The sequence below is a fragment of the Buteo buteo genome, chromosome 19, assembly GCF_964188355.1.
Source record: "Buteo buteo chromosome 19, bButBut1.hap1.1, whole genome shotgun sequence".
In the NCBI taxonomy this organism is placed as follows: Eukaryota; Metazoa; Chordata; class Aves; order Accipitriformes; family Accipitridae; genus Buteo; species Buteo buteo.
The window spans coordinates 22899067-22920798 of NC_134189.1; the positions used below are offsets into that span (position 1 = coordinate 22899067).

Consider the following 21732-nt stretch of genomic DNA (forward strand, 5'->3'; position numbering starts at 1 on the left):
ATTTTGGATGGGAAAACAAGAGATGGGAGTCATCATTCTGGATCAGCCAGCCACAGCACTATACTCTTATTATGGGGATATTGCACTAGTTGCAGCAGCCGTTAAATGTATGTTCTGCCCATGGCTCATGCATATTGTAAATGCTATAAGGGCTGGTTTTGGAGACCCACGTGTTGCTTGTATCAGAGGATTTGAACAAGCTGGTTCATTCTGTATGCTTTGTAGAGCTCTAGGACTAAAACAATATTCCTGGCACCCCTTGGGTTTGGGATTTCTCTCTCCAGTTTTATTGCCTTGATTTAGAGTTCACCGTCAGTGACTCTGTCTATAGCAAATGGAGAGAGGGGCAAGTCCAGAGAGCAACTCCTTTCTAAGACTGGCAGATAAGTAGGTTACTAGAGGATCCTATTTCTCTATGCAACTATTCCTGGGACCTGGAGTCACCAGTTCAGAACTGGGCATGTAAAGCTAGGTGAGATAATCCCCAACCCTAATGTCTAAATGAAAGCTCATTAGTTCCAGCTTTTCTCTCTTGGCTTCTCACTTCTGGCCAAGATCTTAGCACAAAAAAACCTTGTTGCTATCACTATCCCTAAAGGCTGCAGTTTTTTAAAAGGCCAATATTGCCTGATTAGTCAAGACATATTTTTTCAGTTCATTTCTGGGAGGTTTTTGAATGATGTTTGGGCTCAGCATTAAGTCACTTCTTACCAGTCACACTCCAACTTTGAAACAATACTGATTCAAGACCTGATGAATGGTCAGTAGATTTTGAGATGAAAGTCAAAGTTTTGAGTTCTTTAGGCCTAGAAGTTTGGGAATGCACTTTTGGAGACAAGGCTGTTTCAGGTTCCTACAAGCAAGACTGATGGTTGGTCACAAAAGCTCATAATGAGAACTGGTCAAATAAGTAGGCAAGACTGACAAAAGCTGGGTCTAGAAGCAAAGAGGACTCAATTCAAATGCCAATACGTTGGTATCTAGTGCCACTGGAGATGCCTTAGGATAGCTCTGATATCCATGTAGAGCTCAGATACGGCACAGAACCTGCAGGAACCCTTTTCCTACTGGAACAGCAGGAGGTCAGGTAAGATACCTTAGGGCACCCTGAATGTCAAGAGGTTCCTATGTGTGGGCAGCTGAACCAGTCCTTAGAGCTCCTGAGAGTATCATAGAAGCTAAATCAGATGTAGACACCTAAATTTAGGTGTCTTGTAAGATGGTCCCACCTGAAATCACTTGCCCAAGGTCATAAAGTTAATAGCCTCAGAGCCAGAAGCGGAACCCCGGTCTTGCACTTAAATGGGTGGAATGTGGCTGCTACGGCTGTGCACTAACTGCGGGTCACATTCACCACACTCCTGTGAGATAGGCAAGTTTTCCTTCTGCTCTACAGATTTGGAAACTGAGGCATAGAGAGGCTGAAAGACTTTTCTGAGAACACAGTTTGCTTCATATATCATACGTAGAATAATTAAACTGAAAAGTCTATGCTGGTAAAATTAAAGTAAGGCCATAGTTCATACAAGAGCTGCTGTAATCTTCCAGTCCTATGCATAGAGACAGGCTGCTCAGTACCTCTGCCAAAAACTTTCTTCCTGTAATCTGTGCTAAACCTTCCAAGGTCTGTGCAATTGGTTGCATGGTGTATAAGTGAGGCAATCAAGAAACAGAATTCCTGTGCCAGAAGGAGCTTCTTCCTTCAACTGCTTCACTGTGCATCTTAAGGGCTTCTGTTTGCTCTAACTAGGTATGTGTTTGGATTTTATCACGCACAAGAGCTTTGTGTACTAGACCCAAATACACTGAAAAGTTTGGTTAGGTTTTCAGAGTGTTTTAATGATGGTTGATTGTCACCTGAAATCACTGTATTTCTCCAGAAACATATATGAGCTGGTAATTGCATATTAGCAAAACAAACTGAGTCATTCAATTATTATTCTGTAGGAAATTCTATTGCTGTAAAAACATCTATTATGTTACCCATTGTTGAGAGTATTCAAAACCAGCTGTTACTTATTTCTGTTGTTGGCAATTGAAAGCTGATGTGATTTGTTAAAGAGCGTGAAGTAGGGGAGATTACATGAACCCCCCTTGACAAATATGCTCATGAAGATGCCGTTTCAGGAGTCCAGAGCTTTCTTCGGAGGACAGTCTTGCCAAGGAGCAAGGTAATGCTTCATCTGCTGGTAGTGTTGACAATCTGATCCTGTCCTTGAACTTCTCATGACTTGGGTACGCTCACCCTAGGAGGGATGTTGTCGCCTAAGTGGCTTTAGACCTTGTTTAGCAAGAGTGCAGATGCAGATGAGCTGAATGAGAGGTTTGGGGGGTTTTGCCTGCCTTCCTGTGCTGTGGTGTCTGCAGCTCTGACACTTACATCTTACTGAAGCTTTTTTCCAGCTCCAGGACTCTCCATGCCAGATGAAGCTGGTCAGGAAAGTGCCTCCTGAGATGTATGCTGCAAACTGGTGGTGTACATCTTCCTTTGGACTTTGTCCCCAGTCAGGTGGCATAAGTTTCATACATAAGTTACAAGTAATTTTAAATATCTGCACATAAAACATTGCATATGAGTGCCTGCATGCATAAAACACTTGAGAGGTTTGGTTCAGTTGAACAATACCAAATTCATTTCATGAACAATTTAAGTTTTCCACAGGCCAGGTATGTGCAAGTTTTAGAAGGTATATGGCCACCTCAGATCTTTAAATGTGTGCTGGTAGTTAAGTTTGTGGTGCCTTAACTGGTTAGATAGTCTCTGACCCAGCTTGAAATTCCTGCTATTATTGGTGTTTTGTTGATTTCAGTGGGCTGCTGATGGCACTTGAAGGTGTGTTCTACTGCAGAAGAGATCTTGTCTTTCATTGGTTTCACTATCACCCCATGCATCACTGCCATTTACAAACTGATAAACTCAGTTTGGTAAACATAGTCATTTTTTTTCAGGCAGACTTGTTGTGGCTTATTGGTGTTGTATAAGTGTGGCTTATACCTTTGTAACACTGTGGAAATGAACATAAATGAGATACTGGATCTGAGACTTTCCTGCCCTATAGGACTTGGCCTGGATTCAGTGGATAACTGAATAAGATACTAATGGTTTAAAGATTGGAAAAGTAAAAAGTAGGTCTTAAATTTGATGTAACAGCTTGATTAATAGCAAGCAGCAGTTCTCATTTTTCAAGCAATTTTATCTACATTAAAAGAAATTTTTTAGGTGGGTAAGTAATTTTGATCTAAGAGTTAGTCAAATTGCTCACAGCTACAAAGAACATTGCTACAAGAGGTGAGGCTAGAACCTGGTTTGGACTTCAGAGGTGTACCACGGTACATCTCCTTTATATGAAGTGTAGGTAGGAAAAGCAAAGCACACAGGCCTGTCAGATCTGATTAAGCCTCTGCTGTGGTGTTGAGAGCATCACTGTGATGTAGCCGGAATACCCAGGTGAAACTGTCCCGCTGCTCCTTGTCTGTCTTGAGTATTGAAACAAGTCTGTCTTGTTAATTTGTGCTTTTAGTACAGGTTTGCTTGGAAGGAACAGAAATCAGAGGACCAAATAACAAAAACTGCATTGTCTTAGAAGCTCTTGGAATTGTTTTACTGTTGGTATTTGTTATAATGATTTTGTGGCAAACACCCATGGCATATGCAGGAGATATCCAGGCTTTAAAATAGTTAGAATATGTAGTCTTTTAAATGTGATTGACTTGTCTGAGCTGTCAAATATTGTACATAACTGAGTTGCTTATTACTATGGCTGTCATCCATGTTCCTGCACTACCCTTTTTTCTTGACAAGTCACTGAATGAAAAACCCAATTCACTTTGGCATTCAGAGCTCCCCTAACACCATTTCGGTGAAGGAGCAATGTTTTTTTTCTATCGAGTTTTTTCTGAAACTGAAAGCCCCAATGGCTTTTGTGTGTGGTCCCCACAGAGCTGCCCTCACAGTTGTAGTAACATCCATCAAAGGACACTCACTCTTGGAGTGTAAAAGTACCATGTTACTGATGTCATCTCTCCATCTGCCAGCTGTGCTAGTGAACATCTGCAACAGTACCACCAGGAATACTTCAGGAACAGGGCAGGCTTTAAAAAATGAAAGATGCTTCATGGTATTTTTTTTTTTAATTTCAGTTTACGTGAACAATAAGATACTTTGCCCCAAATGGAATGTATTTGTGAAAATTCACTTCAGCTGAATTTTTTTCACCAGGGTAAAAGTTTGATGGAAAAGTTTGTGTCTGTAATTCTGAGTCTTATACATCGATATAAATAGCTCAACAAACATTAAAGTTACCAGATAGGAGTAATAAAATACAGTCCCATCTACACATAATAGATAGAAAGGGCTGGTCTGATGTATTACCTCCGTTGATTCACACAGATAAATCACTGAACCTTTTTAAGGATTTAGGCACCAAAACTTTAGAAATGAAACCAGTTGGCTAATGAGCAATTAAAAACTTCAAGAAAGGGCCTTTATAGGAAGCTCTGCAAAAAATGGTGTGTAGTTCATTATCATTGTCTCCCTGAACCAACAACCACCTGGATCAACAAAAACCCCACCCATATGATACCAAAGGTCAGTCAAATCTTCTCCTAAACCGGGTTGCCTTTCTGAACCCCTCACCCCCAAAATGCAAAGCCTACACTTGAAATGCCCTTTTCCAAAAGTATCTGTTTAATTTCTTCTATAGTTTCCACAAGTCATGGAAACAGTAGTTGTCCAGCAGCATCAACAAGTGATGTGTTTCAATAAAACACCACCATGTGGTATGTCTAATTATCCTGCTTTCAAAAGCTATTCTTTGGTGGTTTGCCCTTCAGAAGTGCTTGTGATGTAGCTGGTGACAGACACAATGCAGTGGTACAAAGTAGGATGCTAGCCTCTTTTTTTTTTCCAGAGTTCTGCTAATAAACTGTGCCCACTGGGAATATAAGAGGACATATCTACACCCCAGGTGCAGGAACACCTCAGGTGACCAAGCAGAACCCCATTGCTTGGCTTTGCGTTGTTTCTCGGTGGGAGAGAGCCAGGGTGCTGGTTCTGCATCGGTACCTCCCCATGGGACTAAATCACAGGCACTGCAATTACTGACCTGAGCCCCTGCTGACGAAGGCTCGCTGTGTTTTTCCTTGATACGGTTGCTGGAGATCACAGAGGGAGAAACCTGATATCACTGTCAAACTCCTCAAAATTTTTTCATATATCTTTAAAAACTGTAAATGTGACTCCCCCAGGGATGGAGGCTGCATGTGAGGGGGTGACTCCAGCTGAGTTTGCTCTGCCTTCCCTGAGTGGGTGAGTGTTCCCACCTTTCTCCACTCCCTCATTTGTGGTTTGGATGTTTTTTGAGTGCACAAAAGGCTCATTGACAGCCCCTTATGATGGGCTGAAGGAGTGCTCCAAACAGACTGTTTTCCAGGGTCTTGTCCAGGCATGATTCCTCACCTTTTACTGTTTGAAAAGCTGTCACGACATGTCCTGAAGAAACCTGCGGAAGAAATGCTGGCCTGGCTCCCACTTGGCCAGGCTCCCAAGTGTGACACTAAAGGTCAGTGGTTCACTTCTGTGGAATCCCAGTCCTCTCCCGCATTCTTTTTCCTCCTCTTTCAAGTCCCCTAATCTGATAAATCCCGTGGGGAGAGGCAAGAGAGTGAGGGGGAGGAGGACGTGATGTAACCTCCTCTCCGGCAAAGTTAGGAGCCAGCACCGCGGCGCCTGCAGCTCGTGGTGGCTTTGCGGTGGGTGCCGCGGGGCGACTCGGAATCGCGCTTAAGAGGCGTGAAGATCCACCAGGTCCGTGTGAGACCCAGCAGGCGATGTGCTCGGCTTTCTTCTCCGCACGTGAGGCGTCCGCTTAACGGCGGCTTCTCCTTTTGCTGCCTGCCGCCCGCACCCGGGGCACCCTGAAGAAAAGGAGGTGCGAAGCCAGCCGCTCTGCTGGGGTAAGTCTGTTCCTGCTTTCCTGGGTTTTCCAGTTCATTACAGGCTGATGGTTTGGGAGGAAGCGAAGGGAAGCGGGGTGGAGTGGTCTGGAATGCGTATGGATTGTTTGAGGGCATGTAACCGTATGAAATCCCTGTTGGATTGACTCTGAGCCAGCTGATAATCACCGACTAATCTCTCTGCTGGCAGATTCTGCCCGGATTACAAGGGTGTGTGTCTCTGTGTCAGGATGCATATGAGACATGCTCGTGCTGAGGGTTTCTGGGTATGTGTCAGAGAAACACACCGAAAAGGGGTTTGACTGCCACGATTGACTGCAGGAGAGAAATTTGGTGCAAATATGCTTCTGTCACCGACACGGTGCTGTGTGTGCAGTTGCACGTCAGGCTGTGAGGTCTGCAGGCAGGGAGGTGTAGATAGAGCAAGTTTTGTTGCTTGTTATGTTTTACCACAGTAAATCTGTATACAACTGGGATATAGCAAAGCCTTGTTAATTTTAATGGGTTTTATCCAGATGTGCAAAGTCAAAAGTGCAGTTGACAAACAGTGCTAGGCATGCTGTGTGCATTTGTAGTTCTAGCAGAACTATGTGGTCTGGGTATTAAGAAAGTGCTTATATTCATAAGGCTCCTTAAAACATATTTATACTAGTACAAGAGGCCTTATATTCAAGGCCAGGTTGGATGGGGCTTTGAGCAAAAAGTGCAAGGTGTCCCTGCCCATGGCAGGGGGGTTGGAACTAGATGATCTTTAAAGGTCCCTTCCAACCCAAACCATTCTGTGATTCTATGATTATATTAGGCTACAGTTTTCCCTGCCATATAATTCACAAGCTACTGTGCTGCAGGGACCCAGTGGGCACAGGAGAGTAGGGGACAGGTCCAAAGGAGGTGTGGGTATTCTTATACTCAGCAGTCCAAGATGTCAAAAGAGAAAATGTGCTTTCCTCAGTACAAGGAGGAGATGAAACTTAGAGGTAGCTGGTCCTGTGTATTTGCTAATGGAGAGAACTAGGGCAGATAACACAAGCTGTTGAAAGTAACTGCAGTAAAGTGTTTTCCAGGTGAACTTCCAAATCCCATTGAAAAGGTCTCCTTGCTAAAGGGAAGAGGAGGACCATCCTGTTATATATGAGTATTCTCTTTTAATATACCATATTACGGAATATATACAAGATAGAGCAAAACAAACTTAACGTGTAGCAGGGCCTCAGCCAAATAACCGAGATGGCTCACTTGACATCTCTGCAGTTGCAGCAGTTCTGAATGCCAAACTGCCTGCTAGCACTGTGAATCTCCAAGAACGCCTGCAGAAGAATGCAGTTATGCCACCTGGGGTGTGTCCTTGCATGAATGTTGTGCCTACAGTGCTTTAAAAAAAAATCATATGATTGATTTCCCAACACGGTATCTTGCATGCAGCTTCTCAGAGTATTTCTAGAGGTAAAACTTCAACAAAATATCAAAATCTGGAAACAGAAGCTAAATAGCTAATCATTAGAGGGGGATACTCTTCCTTCCTTTTTTCAACATGACTAATCCTGGTCCAAAACTTCAATTTCTACAGAGAGCAAACTATTTTGTTTTTATTAGCTGTAGTCCTGAGCCTTTGTCTAAGGAGCTTCCTTATTCAGGACTCAGTCAAGGCTAGGATAAATGGGGTTAATTTGATCCTGGGGGTGCTAATTTTAATTTCTTTCCAGAACTTGTGATGGCTTCAATTTGGCAGAAAACTTGGGAATTCTACAACTGGATCCTTGAAAGTGGAGGTAAGTAGAGAGATGCTGTCTTAAAAAGGAATTTCCACATAAATATCATGATCATGAAGAACAAACCTAGAAGGAATATGATCCTCATGAGCCCACATTTTTTCACTAGGCAGATATCACTTTTCCTTCCCCATGATTATGAACTTCTTTTAAGTCTTGAAATATAACTTGAGGACACTCCAGCTGGACCACAGTAAGGATTGAAGGGATGGGAGATTCCCCTGCCCATAGGGGGGAACTTGCAGCAACTTTGTTCACTGACAGGATGATGAATAACATGAGCTTGGGATTTCCTGTTAAGTCTGGAATATTCAAGAAAGTGAATTTTTTCAACTGCATATTCATGTGTCATATGAAAGCTTAGGAGACCAAAGAGTTAATACTTTGAGGTTTAAACTCCTTGTGATGCTGGTAAAACCTATTATCAAATGAAATATTGACAGAAACCACTCCTCAGGGTTTGAGATTTGATGTTTTGCACTTAGGAGTCTTCAGATCTTCAATAGCTAGAGGTTCTGCAGGTCCAGTTTGGTCCCACAGCGGTCTGTTGGATCCCTGGAGTTAAATGTAAGGAAAAGACACAAAATGGCATGAAGGTGGAATGGCAAGCCTGCGTTGCATGGTGCCTCTGATAGGAGAAGGATGTTTCAGGACTTGAATTTCAGGAGAGAGTCTAAACTGGGATTCAGGACTTCTGATGGACTGTTAAATCCAGAAGTGGAATATTAAATTGCTCTTGACACAACCCATAACAGAAATAGTGAAGGATTGGGAGGTTTAGAAGGGATGGGAATTAAGTCGTGTGGACAGGGACAGTGTTTTATAAAAATAACCCGAGGCTCATGGGCTCACCAGCGAGCCAAGGACTAAAATTCAGTAGAGGACTTCTGCAGGGATCCTGGGGCTAGAATAGTGAGAGGGGTCTGGGGCTTGGGACTGGCAGGTCAGGAAGCGAAGGGAGATGCTGAGGGAGTTTAGCAGAGCACTGACCACATTGGGAATAGGAGAGGAAAGCGTGAATGGAGAACTGGGATGTTTTTGCAGATATAACGTATCCTGTATTTCTGTGTGCCAGGGATGAGGCAGGATTAGGTGGAGGTGGCATGACCGAAAATTTGTTGAGCTTCCCTTTCCTGCAGGACTGAAGAGCAGTTTCAGCAGGGAGTGGTATTTTGTCATTTTCCAGTGAAGTGGCATGCTTTTGAGAGAATCTGCCCTATGAGTAAATATAAAAATAAAGGGGTGGGGAATTTCAGATGTCCTGAGAAATGCAGGACAGGAAGGAACCTGCACCAGTCATTGAAGCTATTTATTTTTTAGCTGTAAAGATTTACACTCCTGAAGATCCAGGAACTGCTTGGTTTGTTCCCGTGCATCCCTGCTGCATGTGTCTTAAACTTCTTCTTTTGCCCATGTGTGGGATAATCTTGCAGCCTGTGATGAGAAGTCCAGCTCACGACAGGGAAGGTCTGCTCACTGCTGTGCTGCAGAAGGCTGGTGCTCAGCAGAGCAGTCTTCTAGGTACTACAGTTCCAACTCGAATGCCGTGCTAAAGCCTTTTAGCAGAGTCCGGCGCATGGAGCTCCAGGGTAGGAGAAGGACTGTGGTACTGCTTTGTACGGACACACGAGGTACTAGTTTTCTTTTTGCTAGAAAGTGTGCCGCAGAGAGCATGCTGAAGGGAAGTAAATTAAATGTATCTGCCGTACAGTGTATGGGATGTGCTAGCTTTGCTTGTTTTCCTTTTCAGATCCAAGGACAGACCCGTGGCCACTGGTGCACTCTCCGTTCCCAGTCACACTTCTCTTTGCCTTCTACCTCCTTGTCGTGGCACTGGGTCCCTTCTACATGCGTCCGCGGAAACCGCTGAAGCTGCGAGGCCTGCTGGTTGCCTACAATCTCGCCATGATGACGTTATCAAGCTACATGTTTTACGAGGTGAGGAGACAGGATTGGCTCCTAGGTAAGCATCTGGGAAGTGTTTGAAAGCCAGAGCCATTTTAACAGCTTTTGCTGACAGACTGTAATGGAGAGAGTGGGAGCCAACTTGGATATATCTACGTTTTGCCACAAGCAGAGCAGTATTGCCCTGTTGAAAGCGTTATTTCTGAAGCATACCTCATTTCCCCCCAGTTCTCAATCTTCCTCTCATTCATAAAATTAACAATGAAAGGGTTGAGAATGAATGCACTGAAAGTTGAGATCTCCCTGGTAGACACAGATCGTATGGAGGATGCGGAACCTCCTCATTTTGTCTTAGGCTTGGCTGGTGAGGGACCTGTCTCTGAGAATGAGAACTGCTTTTCCAGACTTATGCAGTCCTCTCCAAGAGTGCCAAGCACACTGCAGCTTCCCGCTGCTGAGAGGATTGATGACATTTGTTTTCTGCTTGTTCTCAATGCATAAGCCTTTCTACAAGCCTTTCCCTAGTTTATGTAGGCCACTGAAAACTCTTCAAGGGAACATGGCTGAATAGGTTTGAAAAACATTCTGATGTTGACAAATTTACCTTTTTAGTTTATAACACAATTGTTACATTTAGTTAAAGCAAATTGCAATTTTGGGGGGCAAAAACTGCTCCATCTGAGGACAGGTATGAAAATTGCTTCTCCGTGTTTGATTGTTCAGTTATACTGGTTACTTGGTCTAGTTTTTGGCTTTCCAATTAATAGGCAAATGCAACCAGCCAAAACAAGGCAGAATGGGATCTTTGCAAAGGAAAACAGTGTATTTTCAGGGATGTTCTGAAGCCTATAATTCACTATTCCTGCTGAAGCATTTTTGAGCACGCCAGTTATTACATAAAGAATTACAAATATGCCCAGATTGAATTTTCTTTTTCAGATTCCAACAAGAAAGTACTTTTTTTTTAGGTTTTTACTATTTGCTCAGCTGTATAAATTACACGGATTTTCTGTCAGTGAGTACTATATTGAGACCCTATTACCTTAGCATTAGTATGTACATCTTTTTGGAACAGATGGTGTTGAATGGAAAATGGATCTTTGTTGCTTTTCTTTTGTTTCAGTTTCTGGTAACTTCAGTCTTGGACAACTACAGCTACCTTTGTCAGCCAGTGGATTACAGCCGAAGTGAACTAGGAATGAGGGTACAGTTCCATACAAAGCTTGCCTTATGCCCTCCTCCTCCCATGGGTATGCAGATTGTTTTGCTCATAGATAGCAATTTGCATGCCTAAGTAGGCTTTTAGTCCAGTTTGTTGCTTGTAAATCTTTTTCACTAAATTGTCTACTTCAACAGTTGCACTTTGCTTTAGTTCTCTAAATTAATCATCTCAGTCAACACAGCCATCTAAGTTCCCTTTTTCATCACTGGTGAGAGGGTGATCCTGCAATCTGGAGATAGATGTCTAGTACAGATACTGCAAATTACCTCTGAAATATATGTGACTCTTTCCATTGACTATGCAAGGATTCTGGGTGATCGCTACCAAAGAGAAAACCAATTTTTATATCCTCAACTTTGCAGGACAAATCTTACTCAGCATTTCTTTTAGCAGGGGGATTTGGCTAGAACTATTCCATGCCTGGCCATCTCAGTCAGGTTTGGGTCCCACCAGCTTCACCATTCCAAAATGCTGCATGAGTTTTTTTCTTTTTGAATTCAGAGCTATTATGATTTGCTTCCACATATAACCAGACTTTGAACAGATGCAAGCGTGGATATTAGTTTTTCAGTTTTTCAGATGTTGCTGTCAGGCTAGAAACAGTTTCTGAGCAGCTCACCCTTGCCTTGTCAAAGAGCAAGCAACTTAGCAAACCAGTCATCTAACCAGCCAAAGCAACCCCAAATACCTTTCCTCCCACCAGACCACCACTCCTTCCTGAGCTCCCACCCTGAAAAAACAACAGCCGTAAAGGAGCCCCCCTATTTTTTCCCCTTTGCTGTCAATCCCAGGTGAGCAGTGCGCACACAGTGCACAGTTTAAAATCTCAGGCAGTGAGGCTGAGCAGTGATTCTGCTTTGAGGTCTAAGAGCGTTTCCTTGTGCTGCCCAGCAGATGGCAAGAGTGTGTTGGTGGTTCTTCTTCTCCAAAGTCATCGAGCTGCTTGACACGGTAAGGACAGCTTGCTTCGGCTCCGTAGCGGGACTGGTGCTGTGAATAAGTCGCTCCCTTGTCAGAATGGGGCAGGGTGCCAAAAGCTAATGTCCTCGGTTGATCCTATATTGATTTGGTTGATGCTTTTCAGTAAATGCTGTTTTCGCATGTTCTGCTCTGCCTGTTTGTGGGAATAAGGCTGATACTGTTAAAGAAGAGGGCTCAGCTTCAGCGTGCTGGTTTTTAACAGCGTGTGGCCTGCAAAGGTCCAGCACCGCCACTGGATATCGTGCTGCTAGGCTTCCTCAAAAGCTCCTTTCCAGAAGAAAAGAATCGCTGCTGTGCAGTTTGCTTGTGTTTGTCGCAGTGGTCATGCACGTTCACTTCCCAGCACCCCTCCCACGGGGGGCATTCCTTCCTAACCACAGGGCTACGGGAGAAGCTTTAACCTTGGCTACTGCCAGATGGTCCCCCAAAATCTTAGTTACCAGTTGATTAAGGCTGCCAGACAGGATCTGCCATTGCCTGTCTGGCTGAATAATAATGGTTAGTTGGGCAGTAAAGAAACTGCAGACATACGTGCCCTGGTATTTTTGCTGCCAGAGATTATCCCAGAGTTGTGGATTAAAGGTTTGTGTCCCATGTGAAATTGAATGTTCACCTGAAGACAGTGCCATTTTATAGCTTGTTTTCACATCTTCTCCTGTACTATAAATGAACTTACTAAATGGCTGAACTAATAAGGGAATCCCACCTCTCTGCTTGGTCAGCAGGAGTAAGCTGTGTCCTAGCCTAAGACTTCACAGTCTAGTGCTCTTTGGGGTATAAGTTGACAACGCACTGTCTGAAAAGTGAATCGGCATGTGGAGCCCTCCTAGGCCTATAGCCAGTGGGTTGACCGATCCTCTCTCTGTTTTCATCAGCAACAAAAGCAGCTTTTTGCCAGTCCTGAGTCCCTAAAAAGCAGATTCACTTTTTGTTATGTGTGTGTGCATACGCATGCTGAAATACAGCAACCCGACACATTTATCTGCCAAAACCATTCTCTTTACTAAAGCAAATTCCAGAAGGGTTTGGGCATTCAACACAGCACTTTTTCTGGGGATCATTATCTGGTACCAGTAAACATCTAACCTATGTCCTGAAAAGGACCAGAGCTAAGCAGCTGCAAACTGTATGGGAGCTCAGTCAGAGTCTTGGATGTGTCCTCTTTGGACCTTGGGACCTGCATCTCAAGGTAAAAATAGTTGGGGCTCTGTGGATGAAACTTGGCTTTCTAGTTCCTCCCCATTCCAGATAATATCTATCACATGTGTTGAATTTCACCAGTTTTTATCAACAGTGGAGGAAATGGGTTTGGGAGATTCAGAATCATCATTAACTATTTTTATCACTTTTTAGTGTAAAATCTTTTGTCTGAACACATCAACTCAAGATTTTCCTTTGTCTGGCTTCTTTCAGGTTTTCTTTATTCTGCGGAAGAAACAAGAACAGGTGACTTTTCTGCATGTGTACCATCACGGCACTATGCTCTTCAACTGGTGGTCAGGGGTCAAATATGTGCCTGGAGGACAAGGTACGCTTCTGTAGACACCTTGTGTTTCAGTTTGTCTTGTGCTGTGGAGATAGGATAAACAGTGCAGATGGGCTGACTGGCAGGTAGGAAACTCACCTAATTCCAAAGGTGTGAAAAACATGTGCGTTTCAGTTGATACCATCTGCTCAGCTCTTTGGGCTATTTAGACTGCTATATTCACTGCCTCATCCAGAATGAGAATGTGCCAACAGAACGTGTCCAAACAGAAACAATAACGTCCTATACAAGGTCTATGTCTATCTCCATACAGAGCAGCACTCCCTCACTCCCTGTTCAGCTGGGTCTGGGGCAGCAGCCCAGGTTCTGGCTCTGTCGCCTGCTCTGACCATGTCCAGCCTAGTCTTCGCTCCCTTTCTGGTCTGTATCCAGACCGCTTCTCCTTTTCACTCTACGGAAAGAGATGCACTAGGTACTAAGCAACTATAGGTAGGCCCTATACAAGATGCTGGGGTATTCTTTTTTTGGGATGCTATTTTGGCTATGTGGCCTTGACACCAGAATGGTATGAAAAACTTTGGTCAGAAGATCAAGAATTCTCTCCTCTACCTTTGAAGCTCTTCTCTGAACACTAGACATGGGATGGATATATGCTGAAAGGAGAAGGGAGAATATGATATGCTTCCTAGGTGGAGTCTGAACCGAAGGTTCTTGAACACGGCTGATATGATGTATTTTGAAAGCATCATCACAGTGGCTGTGAGCTCACCACAGGGTTAGTATTGAATGGTTCGTGTGTCTTGTTCATGATGACTTCTTTACTCCTCAGCCTTCTTTATTGGGATGCTAAACTCCTTTGTACACATCTTCATGTATGGCTATTACGCCCTGGCCAGCCTGGGACCACGGATGCACCCTTACCTATGGTGGAAGCGTTACCTAACCATCATGCAGCTGGTAATTAGTTCCATGTGTTCATCTCTGCACTTCTGTGTCACGTGTGATGGCCCCTGCTGCCTGTCTCTGTCCCCTCACGGGCTCAAGTCTTTTTGTTTGCTGCCTGTGGAAATCACCATGTCCTTAGGTGTCCTCATGTACCACTACGAGAGGTGAACTGATTGGTGACCTGCTCTGAATGCTACTCTTGGAAAAACTAGCAAGAGGTCTTCAGTGACCATATCAACTAATAAGCCCTCAACTTTTTAATGGGAAGGAGAGAGGAAAAACTAACAATTAGACTTCTCCCTTTTCTGTTGTATACGGCAGCCTTTTCCTCTCTGGAGCCCTGAAAACACGGCTTGATTTTGAGAGGTGTGGGGCAGTAACTTGGGGAAACTTTGGATTCTTGGTAGGGCAGGAGGTTGGGCAGCCTTCATTCTGTTTCTTCAAAAAGGAAGAGCATGTCTAACTGCAGGCAAACAGGGTCGAGTTAAAGAAAAATGTGAGTTTTACTCTTTCTGGAGAGAATCCCTTTGGATTTTCTTTCCCTCATCTCTGAAGAGGTGACAAATCCTGACAACCCTGTGGTTTTTCAAAGATACAGTATAAAAGCAATGTTCCAGACAAGGACAATAATTATAGTTAAGCGTGTGTGAGTTAATGCCACACAAAGAGACATTATGCAAACAAAGTATGCAGTTACCAGAGAGAAGGAGGAAAAGCTAGGGTGTATGTAAAATAGTGGTGCACTGGAGGCTGGTCCAGAATTCTTATTTATCCTGAATGGCGAAAGCAGAACCAGAAAGCCTTGCATGAAATGAAAAGGTGTTTGTAATGCAAAATATAGCACAGGAAATCGGTTTTTATTTCACATACTTTCAGTAGGTAGAACTCATTGCTTCAGGGTATTGAGACAGGTAACATAGTAAAATATAAAAAAAAAGTATTAGAGTTGAAATGAATAAAAGTAGCATCTGTAATTCTTCTCTGTGAGCTAAAATACAAATCAAAATTGTTATGGGTATAACAATCTGATTGCCACTGGGGAAGAGGAGTATGTCACCTTTAGTTTCCATATTCCAGGATCTCAATTACTGGCCCGTGGCAGAGAGGTGGCACAAGGGCAGCAGTCTGCTCCCAGGCAGGAGAGGCTGGATTCCAAACCTGCTCCCTGCAGCCTTGGGCAAGCCTCAGTGTTTGGTGGGCACACGACACCCTTTCATGTTGGGAAAACACTGTTGGGCTTGAAAGACAAGTTTTTCAGTGATGTCAGGAGAGGCAAGCAGGTGATCCTCTGGGTTGAGGATGCTACTAGTATCTTGTGATAGTCTTTATGATGGCCCTAATGGTCAGCTGAGGTATGTCTCATGTAGGTTCCCTAATCTGGCTGCTGCTTTTTTTCCCCCTCTTCCAGTGCCAGTTTGTAGCCATTGCTGCTCATTCTTCCTACAACCTCTTCACAGAATGCCCGTTCCCTGATGGTTTCAACGCTGCAGTCTTCCTCTACATTCTCAGCCTCATTGCTCTCTTCCTACGGTTCTACTATCAGACCTACATTAGGGGAAAGCAGGAGAAGCTAACTTAAAGAAAATCAGAGGAGAGTGAGCACAGTCTGATGAACTCGCCCATTCTCAGCTGCTTCTAACATGATTGCATGAAGAAAATGTATTTGGGGAGTGTGTGTGAGGCTTGTGTGCGGACTTCACAGTTGCCTTCAAATATCTCAAGTTAGGAGGAAAAAAGGAATGCCATAAACTCAGGGGTTAAGGTATCAAGGAGCACACTTAATTAAGCTGATGCAAAGCCAAGCCAAGTAGTCCTCAGCATAGCAGCCTTTGTAAAATTAGTACCAGATCTCCTTCCCTTCCATCTGTTAGCTCAGTTTGCAAGGTCTAGCATCCAACCATGACTCCTTGGCTATTTCTTAGGCTATAGAGGGTTTCTTTGCGTTCATAAGACCATCTCAGCTTGCTGTTCTATATCAGGCAGGGTCAGGTGCCTTCAGCCTTGAAAGCAGTGTCCAGGTAACAGCAGCAGCCAGGAACTCACTGGGACGGCAGGACGCACTCACCTGTACACTGCATCCCGGCCTTTCCCATTAAGGAAGCTCTCACTAGGACTGGGGTGAAATTATTAGCATAAGCATGAAGGAAATTGGACATTATGTTGTCCAACTAGACAGGTGCCTCTGTTCCTTCACTGTTCTGAAGCTAAAGAAGGCATTATTAGCACTTTCATCCTAAGAAAGACATTAATGCGGTAAGAATTGTCATGTACCATTTTCTGGAATGCTTATTTGCCTTTGGTTGCTTTCATAACAAAAGAGAGCTTTTAATGCATGAAGACTACTTGGCATTGCTCCTTATAGATGCCATATTTTTTGATAGAATAGATTGAGGATCCCTATTCATATTTTTTTCCTCCAATTTGTTGCTGTTATTTTAAAATTGTTCTTCTCATCAAAGATAAATTTTACACCACCATAAGCAACCACCTCCACTACCTAATTGTACATGTATTAATACAAAATGTATAAAGTCAATTCATTGGCTAGTGCAAAGCTGCATAGCTCCATTGACTTTAGTACATCACTTATTGGCTTCTTTCTTGCTCCTAAATAAATTACAACTAGGATTTGGCACTTATATTTATCTGCAGCTGGTTAAATACTGTTAAAGTTTTGATCTGGTAGTGCTTTGAAAAATCCTAAATTCAGATTTTAAACTACAAAGTGGTATTCATTTATTGCATTCTGCTTTGTTGATTAAAACAAGTATTATGGAGTAGTGATTTTTTCACAGTTGAAACACAGAGCTCTTGAAGGAGAGCATTGGAATTAGTCACATGGTGCATTGCCATTGCCAAGCCAAATTCACCTCAAATGTAAAGAAGTCTAACTCCTCTGGGAACATCCAGAGGACTAGATGCCACCCTGAACCTAGTAAATGGATGTACACAAACCTGTATGCTCTATGCCAATCTGGAGTTTAGTGGCTATGCAAAATAAATGCAATCTCTTCATCACCCATCCGTGTTCATATGCCAAACCTTTCTTTTAGCTACTACATGCACATGTATAAGATGAAACAGTGTTCCTCCATTCCTTGCCCTCCTCCTCTTCACGTACATACTCAAAGGATTTGCTTACATTGCCACAATGATACATCACAAATGTTATTCCATTGATTGGAGTCGTCTTTCTTCTCATTTTCACTGGTGAGTATGAAAAGCATAGCAGGGCTTATTTTGTATGTATGTGCTCTGTCAAATATTTTTCCATGTGACTTACTATATAAATTGTACTGCTTTTGCATATAGACTGCTACTTTTGTTAGAGCTTTAATAAACCTCTGGGTGGGTCCTCCATTCTTCCCTTTGGTAAGGCAGGAAAAAAGAATAATCTGCTGTGTATCTAACATACTGTATTTATGTTGAGGGTTTTCCCAGAGGTCTCTCCAGCACTGAAGACTTGGTGCAAGTAAAGCTATTTCATTACTCCTGTCCACTGAACAATTCACTTATAGCCCTATCCTGCTTAAACCATCAGTACATTTGGCCCCCTAGTTTCATGGTAGAGCGTACTTTCCCGCAGCTGGCTAAATTATCTGTGCTTCCAAAGAAATCTAATGAATTTACCTCTTTCCTTTATGTGAGGGGATCATGATGTCACAACCTCGGTTTGCCCTCACAAAAGCTTTTTCAGATTGCAGTTGCTAATTTCAAGGGCTTCACTAATAATTTTATACCAGAGTAAGTATCACGTATTTTGATTTTTTCCTTGTCATTCATAATTCATGACTGCTTAAAAATTAGAAATGCACAGGAAATTTGGATGAGCTTACTCAATGTTTTTGTGAATCCACTCCTTTTTAAAATGTATAAACTCGTAAACATGTCATTTAGCTTTTCTTAAGCAGCCTATGCAGCTTAATTTGTGCCTGTGTATGACAGAGCTTACTGCAATGGATTCTGGACTGTGACTGGCTGGTAAAAAAAAAAAAAAGCCAAAGTGTGAATTTGGTACCTGACCACTTGAAGTGATTGATCATCTAAATCACATGCCACTAACTATTTGTCCTAGACATGCAACCTTTGTTCTATCTGTTCCTGTCCCTCTTCCTCACAGCCTGAGCAAGTGGCCTGATCTTACACTTTTGAGTTGGTAAGAGCTCTTTGGCAGTGTGACTTCAATGGCCATAGGATGAAAATGAAGTATTTTCAGCTGGGTGATAAGGAGGGATTAAGCTTGCCCACAAACACCACGCTTTGCATACAGAAATAGATATTGGTATGGAGCACAGCCATTACAAAAGCATCGATGCAAACAAGTCACTTGTGAGAGTATTTGCGCTAGCAGTGGAGATAAAATTGCATAGGTATAGCTGAATGGCTCTGCAGGTCTTGATTCTTTGCTCCTTCAGATTGCACTTGTCTTCATTCTCCTGTTTTAAATTGGGTTATCACAGTCGGTACTCTCCACTTGGGGCATCCTGTTGTGACAAGAGCAAAAACCTGGGCGTAGAGGCACGTGCTCCTGGAAAGTAAAAGAGAATAAAGGCACGGACTGAGATTTCCCTTTTAAGATCAAGTCCCTAGAGTTAAAGATTACATCACAGTAAGGCACTGTAAGTCAAAAGGGCTGGAATTTATAAATTGCAATTTTGGATGATTCATGCTGTCTGGCAGAGTCCAAAGCTTTGAGGGTGAATTGAAAATATCCTGTCGCAGCTGGATTTATAAAAACCTCTGGGCCAAATGCTGATTCCACCGCTATCAGTGACAAAGCCTGCAGATTTCACTGGAAACAAGATGGCACAGCTGTGTGAAAAACAATGCACTCGGCTACACGGCCTGGGTTGCGTGTGAGCAAACTGGGGTGTTATTCAAGCTTAACAGATGACTTTTAAGGGCACAGTTGTGTGCAAGTCTTCCCCTTACAAAATGGGGGTCATTATACATTCTTAGAGTAGTTTACATTCACAAGATGTAGAGCATAATTTAAGTAGTCTGTTTAAATGAATAAGCTTGATGTCTGGTGGTGCTCAGCATCTTTCCTGCTGTTGAAGTCAATGTAAATTATGGATGTTCTGATCAAATTACTTTTGAATTAACCAGACCATTTACTCAATGCTTACTTTATCTCTGAAGATAAATGAGAGGGATTCTCTTTTTAATCAAAACAAAATACAGAAAAGAAAATCAATTACTATTTAATGTTTTTTCCATCACTGTGTGATGGAAAGTTTCCAGAGGAACTTGGGCTTAAAACTGCAAGACAATATAAAATGCAGGAACATGGTTAGGTTTTAATGATTGGACTTTTTTATATACTATCAGAAAACACAGCACTGTGTTGTTTTTTTTTTTTTAAAGGCAAAATAATTACTCTAAACAGTTAAGCAAGCTAAAGTAGAATACAGTAGATTTCTTTGTATTCTAAATAAAAAATCTGTTGATACAGATGTAAAACACCTCCAAGCCAAACATTTAAAAAGATCAGCCGACCCTATATATAGACCAGCGTGAATTTGCTGAATTCATTAATGAATAACTTCGTGGATTAGGGCTTGATAGATGGAGTGCTCGCATCCAGATGTTTACTGTGATTTGTCAATGGCCTTGTACTTAATCCTCCTGAACAGGAAATACGAGTCTTTTCTCTGGGGTCTCCCTTGGGGACAGTGGCAGTCTCTCTCTCTGGCCTGAATCATCTCAACACAGGATCAGGCTGCTGGGGAATTAACTGAGTGGAGGAGGCACGGATTTGCCTTTAACCCCTTCAGTTTCTACTCTGCTTCAGATGACTTCCTCACCATCTGCCATGATGGGAATGTTATTTAGTCAACACATGGAGAAGGAAAAAAAGGAGTCACCCATGTCACCCCACAAGGCACATACAGTCGTGGGGTCCCTGTCCCCACAAAACGTGTCGAAACAGGCACCTCTAGTCCCACTACCACTGAGGAGGAGGGCTGGGGGCAGATTAAGGCTCTAGAGGCTGGTGTGCATCTCTCCAAATCTCAGCATGCTATTTTTATTTTTGTGATGCTGCAGCTCCCCAGCCGCTGTCAGCGATCGGGATGGCCCAAGAGGCAGTATTTGTGAAAGGTGTCCCTAGTCAGGTGTACCAGAGGGTGTGTAGTGTGTGTGGGGGGGTAGACAAATGCAGCCTCTGCAGACCACCCCCATTGCTCATTTGTCAACATGCGAGACCCCTACATGGGCTGGGTCACTCGTTTTGCTGTGAGAGCGTCCCACTGAGCAACAGCTGCCGGCAGCCGTGCCGCTGCTGCTCCTGCTATGTAATTGCACATAATGGGTGCTGCTCATCAGCCCGTGACAGCTTGGATCAGCCAGTTGCATCTATCCCAGTACCTGAGAGCAGGGGGAGGCCAGTGCAAAGCTGAAAATGCAGCCGCTGATGGGAGGCAGTTACAGAAGTCTCATATGTGGTGCACATGATTACACAGGTCTGAGCACAGGCGTGTATTATTCATGTCCCTGGCTGTACAGGGCATAAGGATATGATCCTTCTTTTCTCGCCATGTAAGGTAGCATTGGGGATGCAGCCTGCCTTTAGGTGAAAGGTAGAATATCTCTAGCTTGGACAGTATTTCTTCTTTTGCAAAGCTTGTATGAGCCTCTCATACAAGAAAGGCTAGCTGGCAAAGTAGGGCATCTTAAAAGAAGCACATTTAGGCAGCCCCTTGATGTTGCCTGACCAGGGGAGTCCCGTTTACTAGCCCTTTGTCCAGCCTCGGAAGAAAACCTGCATGTGAGGCTGTGGGATAAGCCATTAACGGTGCTGTGTGGGCCAGATGGGGCGTGGGAAAAGCAATATCCCAGTCAGAGGGCATGACCACAGGTGTTATAACTGGATTAGAAGAACTGCGTGGCAGGGAGTGCTGGAGAGAAAGCTAAGTTTTGGTGTGGATGTGCTGGAGCGTACGGGACTCTGTGCATGTGCTCGGGGTAGAAAATACTTTTTGTTAAATCACGAGTATGGGGACAAATAAATTCTTTGTCAAGGAGTGCCTGGTAAAAACATTAGTAGCACGCCTTGGTGCTTGATATGTCCCACTATTCTGCACGTCATCCTTTCTCTCCAGTACCTTGGCTTTCTGCTGGTAGGGCTGCTCAGGAAGGCGTTCAGAGTCTTTTCACCACACTCAAAAAATTAAAGATGCTAAACAAGAATTGCCCTTGAAAATTCCCTGCTTGGAGTAGATGTTTCTTCCCCTTTAACATCATCCTCCTACTTTCTCTTCACCCCTTTCTCCCCTCTTCCTTTGTACCCACATACACGGATACCATACCAGATTCTCAGAATTGTTAAAGCTGCAAAGAAAGTAGTAATATTCTACGCAAATGCTATACAGAGCAGCTGTATTTTCCTGCTATATCAATTAATAACGTACATTTTCTTCTTAGGGTTTTCAGTGAGGCTTTCAGCAAGATGAATGTGGGCAAGCCTG

General features: G+C 43.3%; 1 protein-coding gene across 2 annotated transcripts; it reads left to right on the forward strand.

Moving 5' to 3' along the window:
• The first annotated feature begins 7295 nt into the window (after positions 1-7295).
• LOC142041864 (very long chain fatty acid elongase 4-like) lies at positions 7296-16385 on the forward strand. Of its 2 annotated transcripts, none has more exons than XM_075051070.1 (7): positions 7296-7724; positions 9475-9662; positions 10753-10833; positions 11746-11802; positions 13246-13360; positions 14148-14275; positions 15672-16385. In XM_075051070.1, exons 1-7 carry the CDS (start codon positions 7667-7669, stop codon positions 15840-15842), a joined length of 798 nt encoding a protein of 265 aa, XP_074907171.1. In that variant the 5' UTR covers positions 7296-7666; the 3' UTR covers positions 15843-16385. The 2 variants fall into 2 exon arrangements, with proteins under 2 accessions (XP_074907171.1, XP_074907169.1); XM_075051068.1 differs by lacking the exon at positions 7296-7724 and adding an exon at positions 10598-10644 and having other exon boundaries at positions 9217-9662.
• Positions 16386-21732: the final 5347 nt, after the last annotated feature.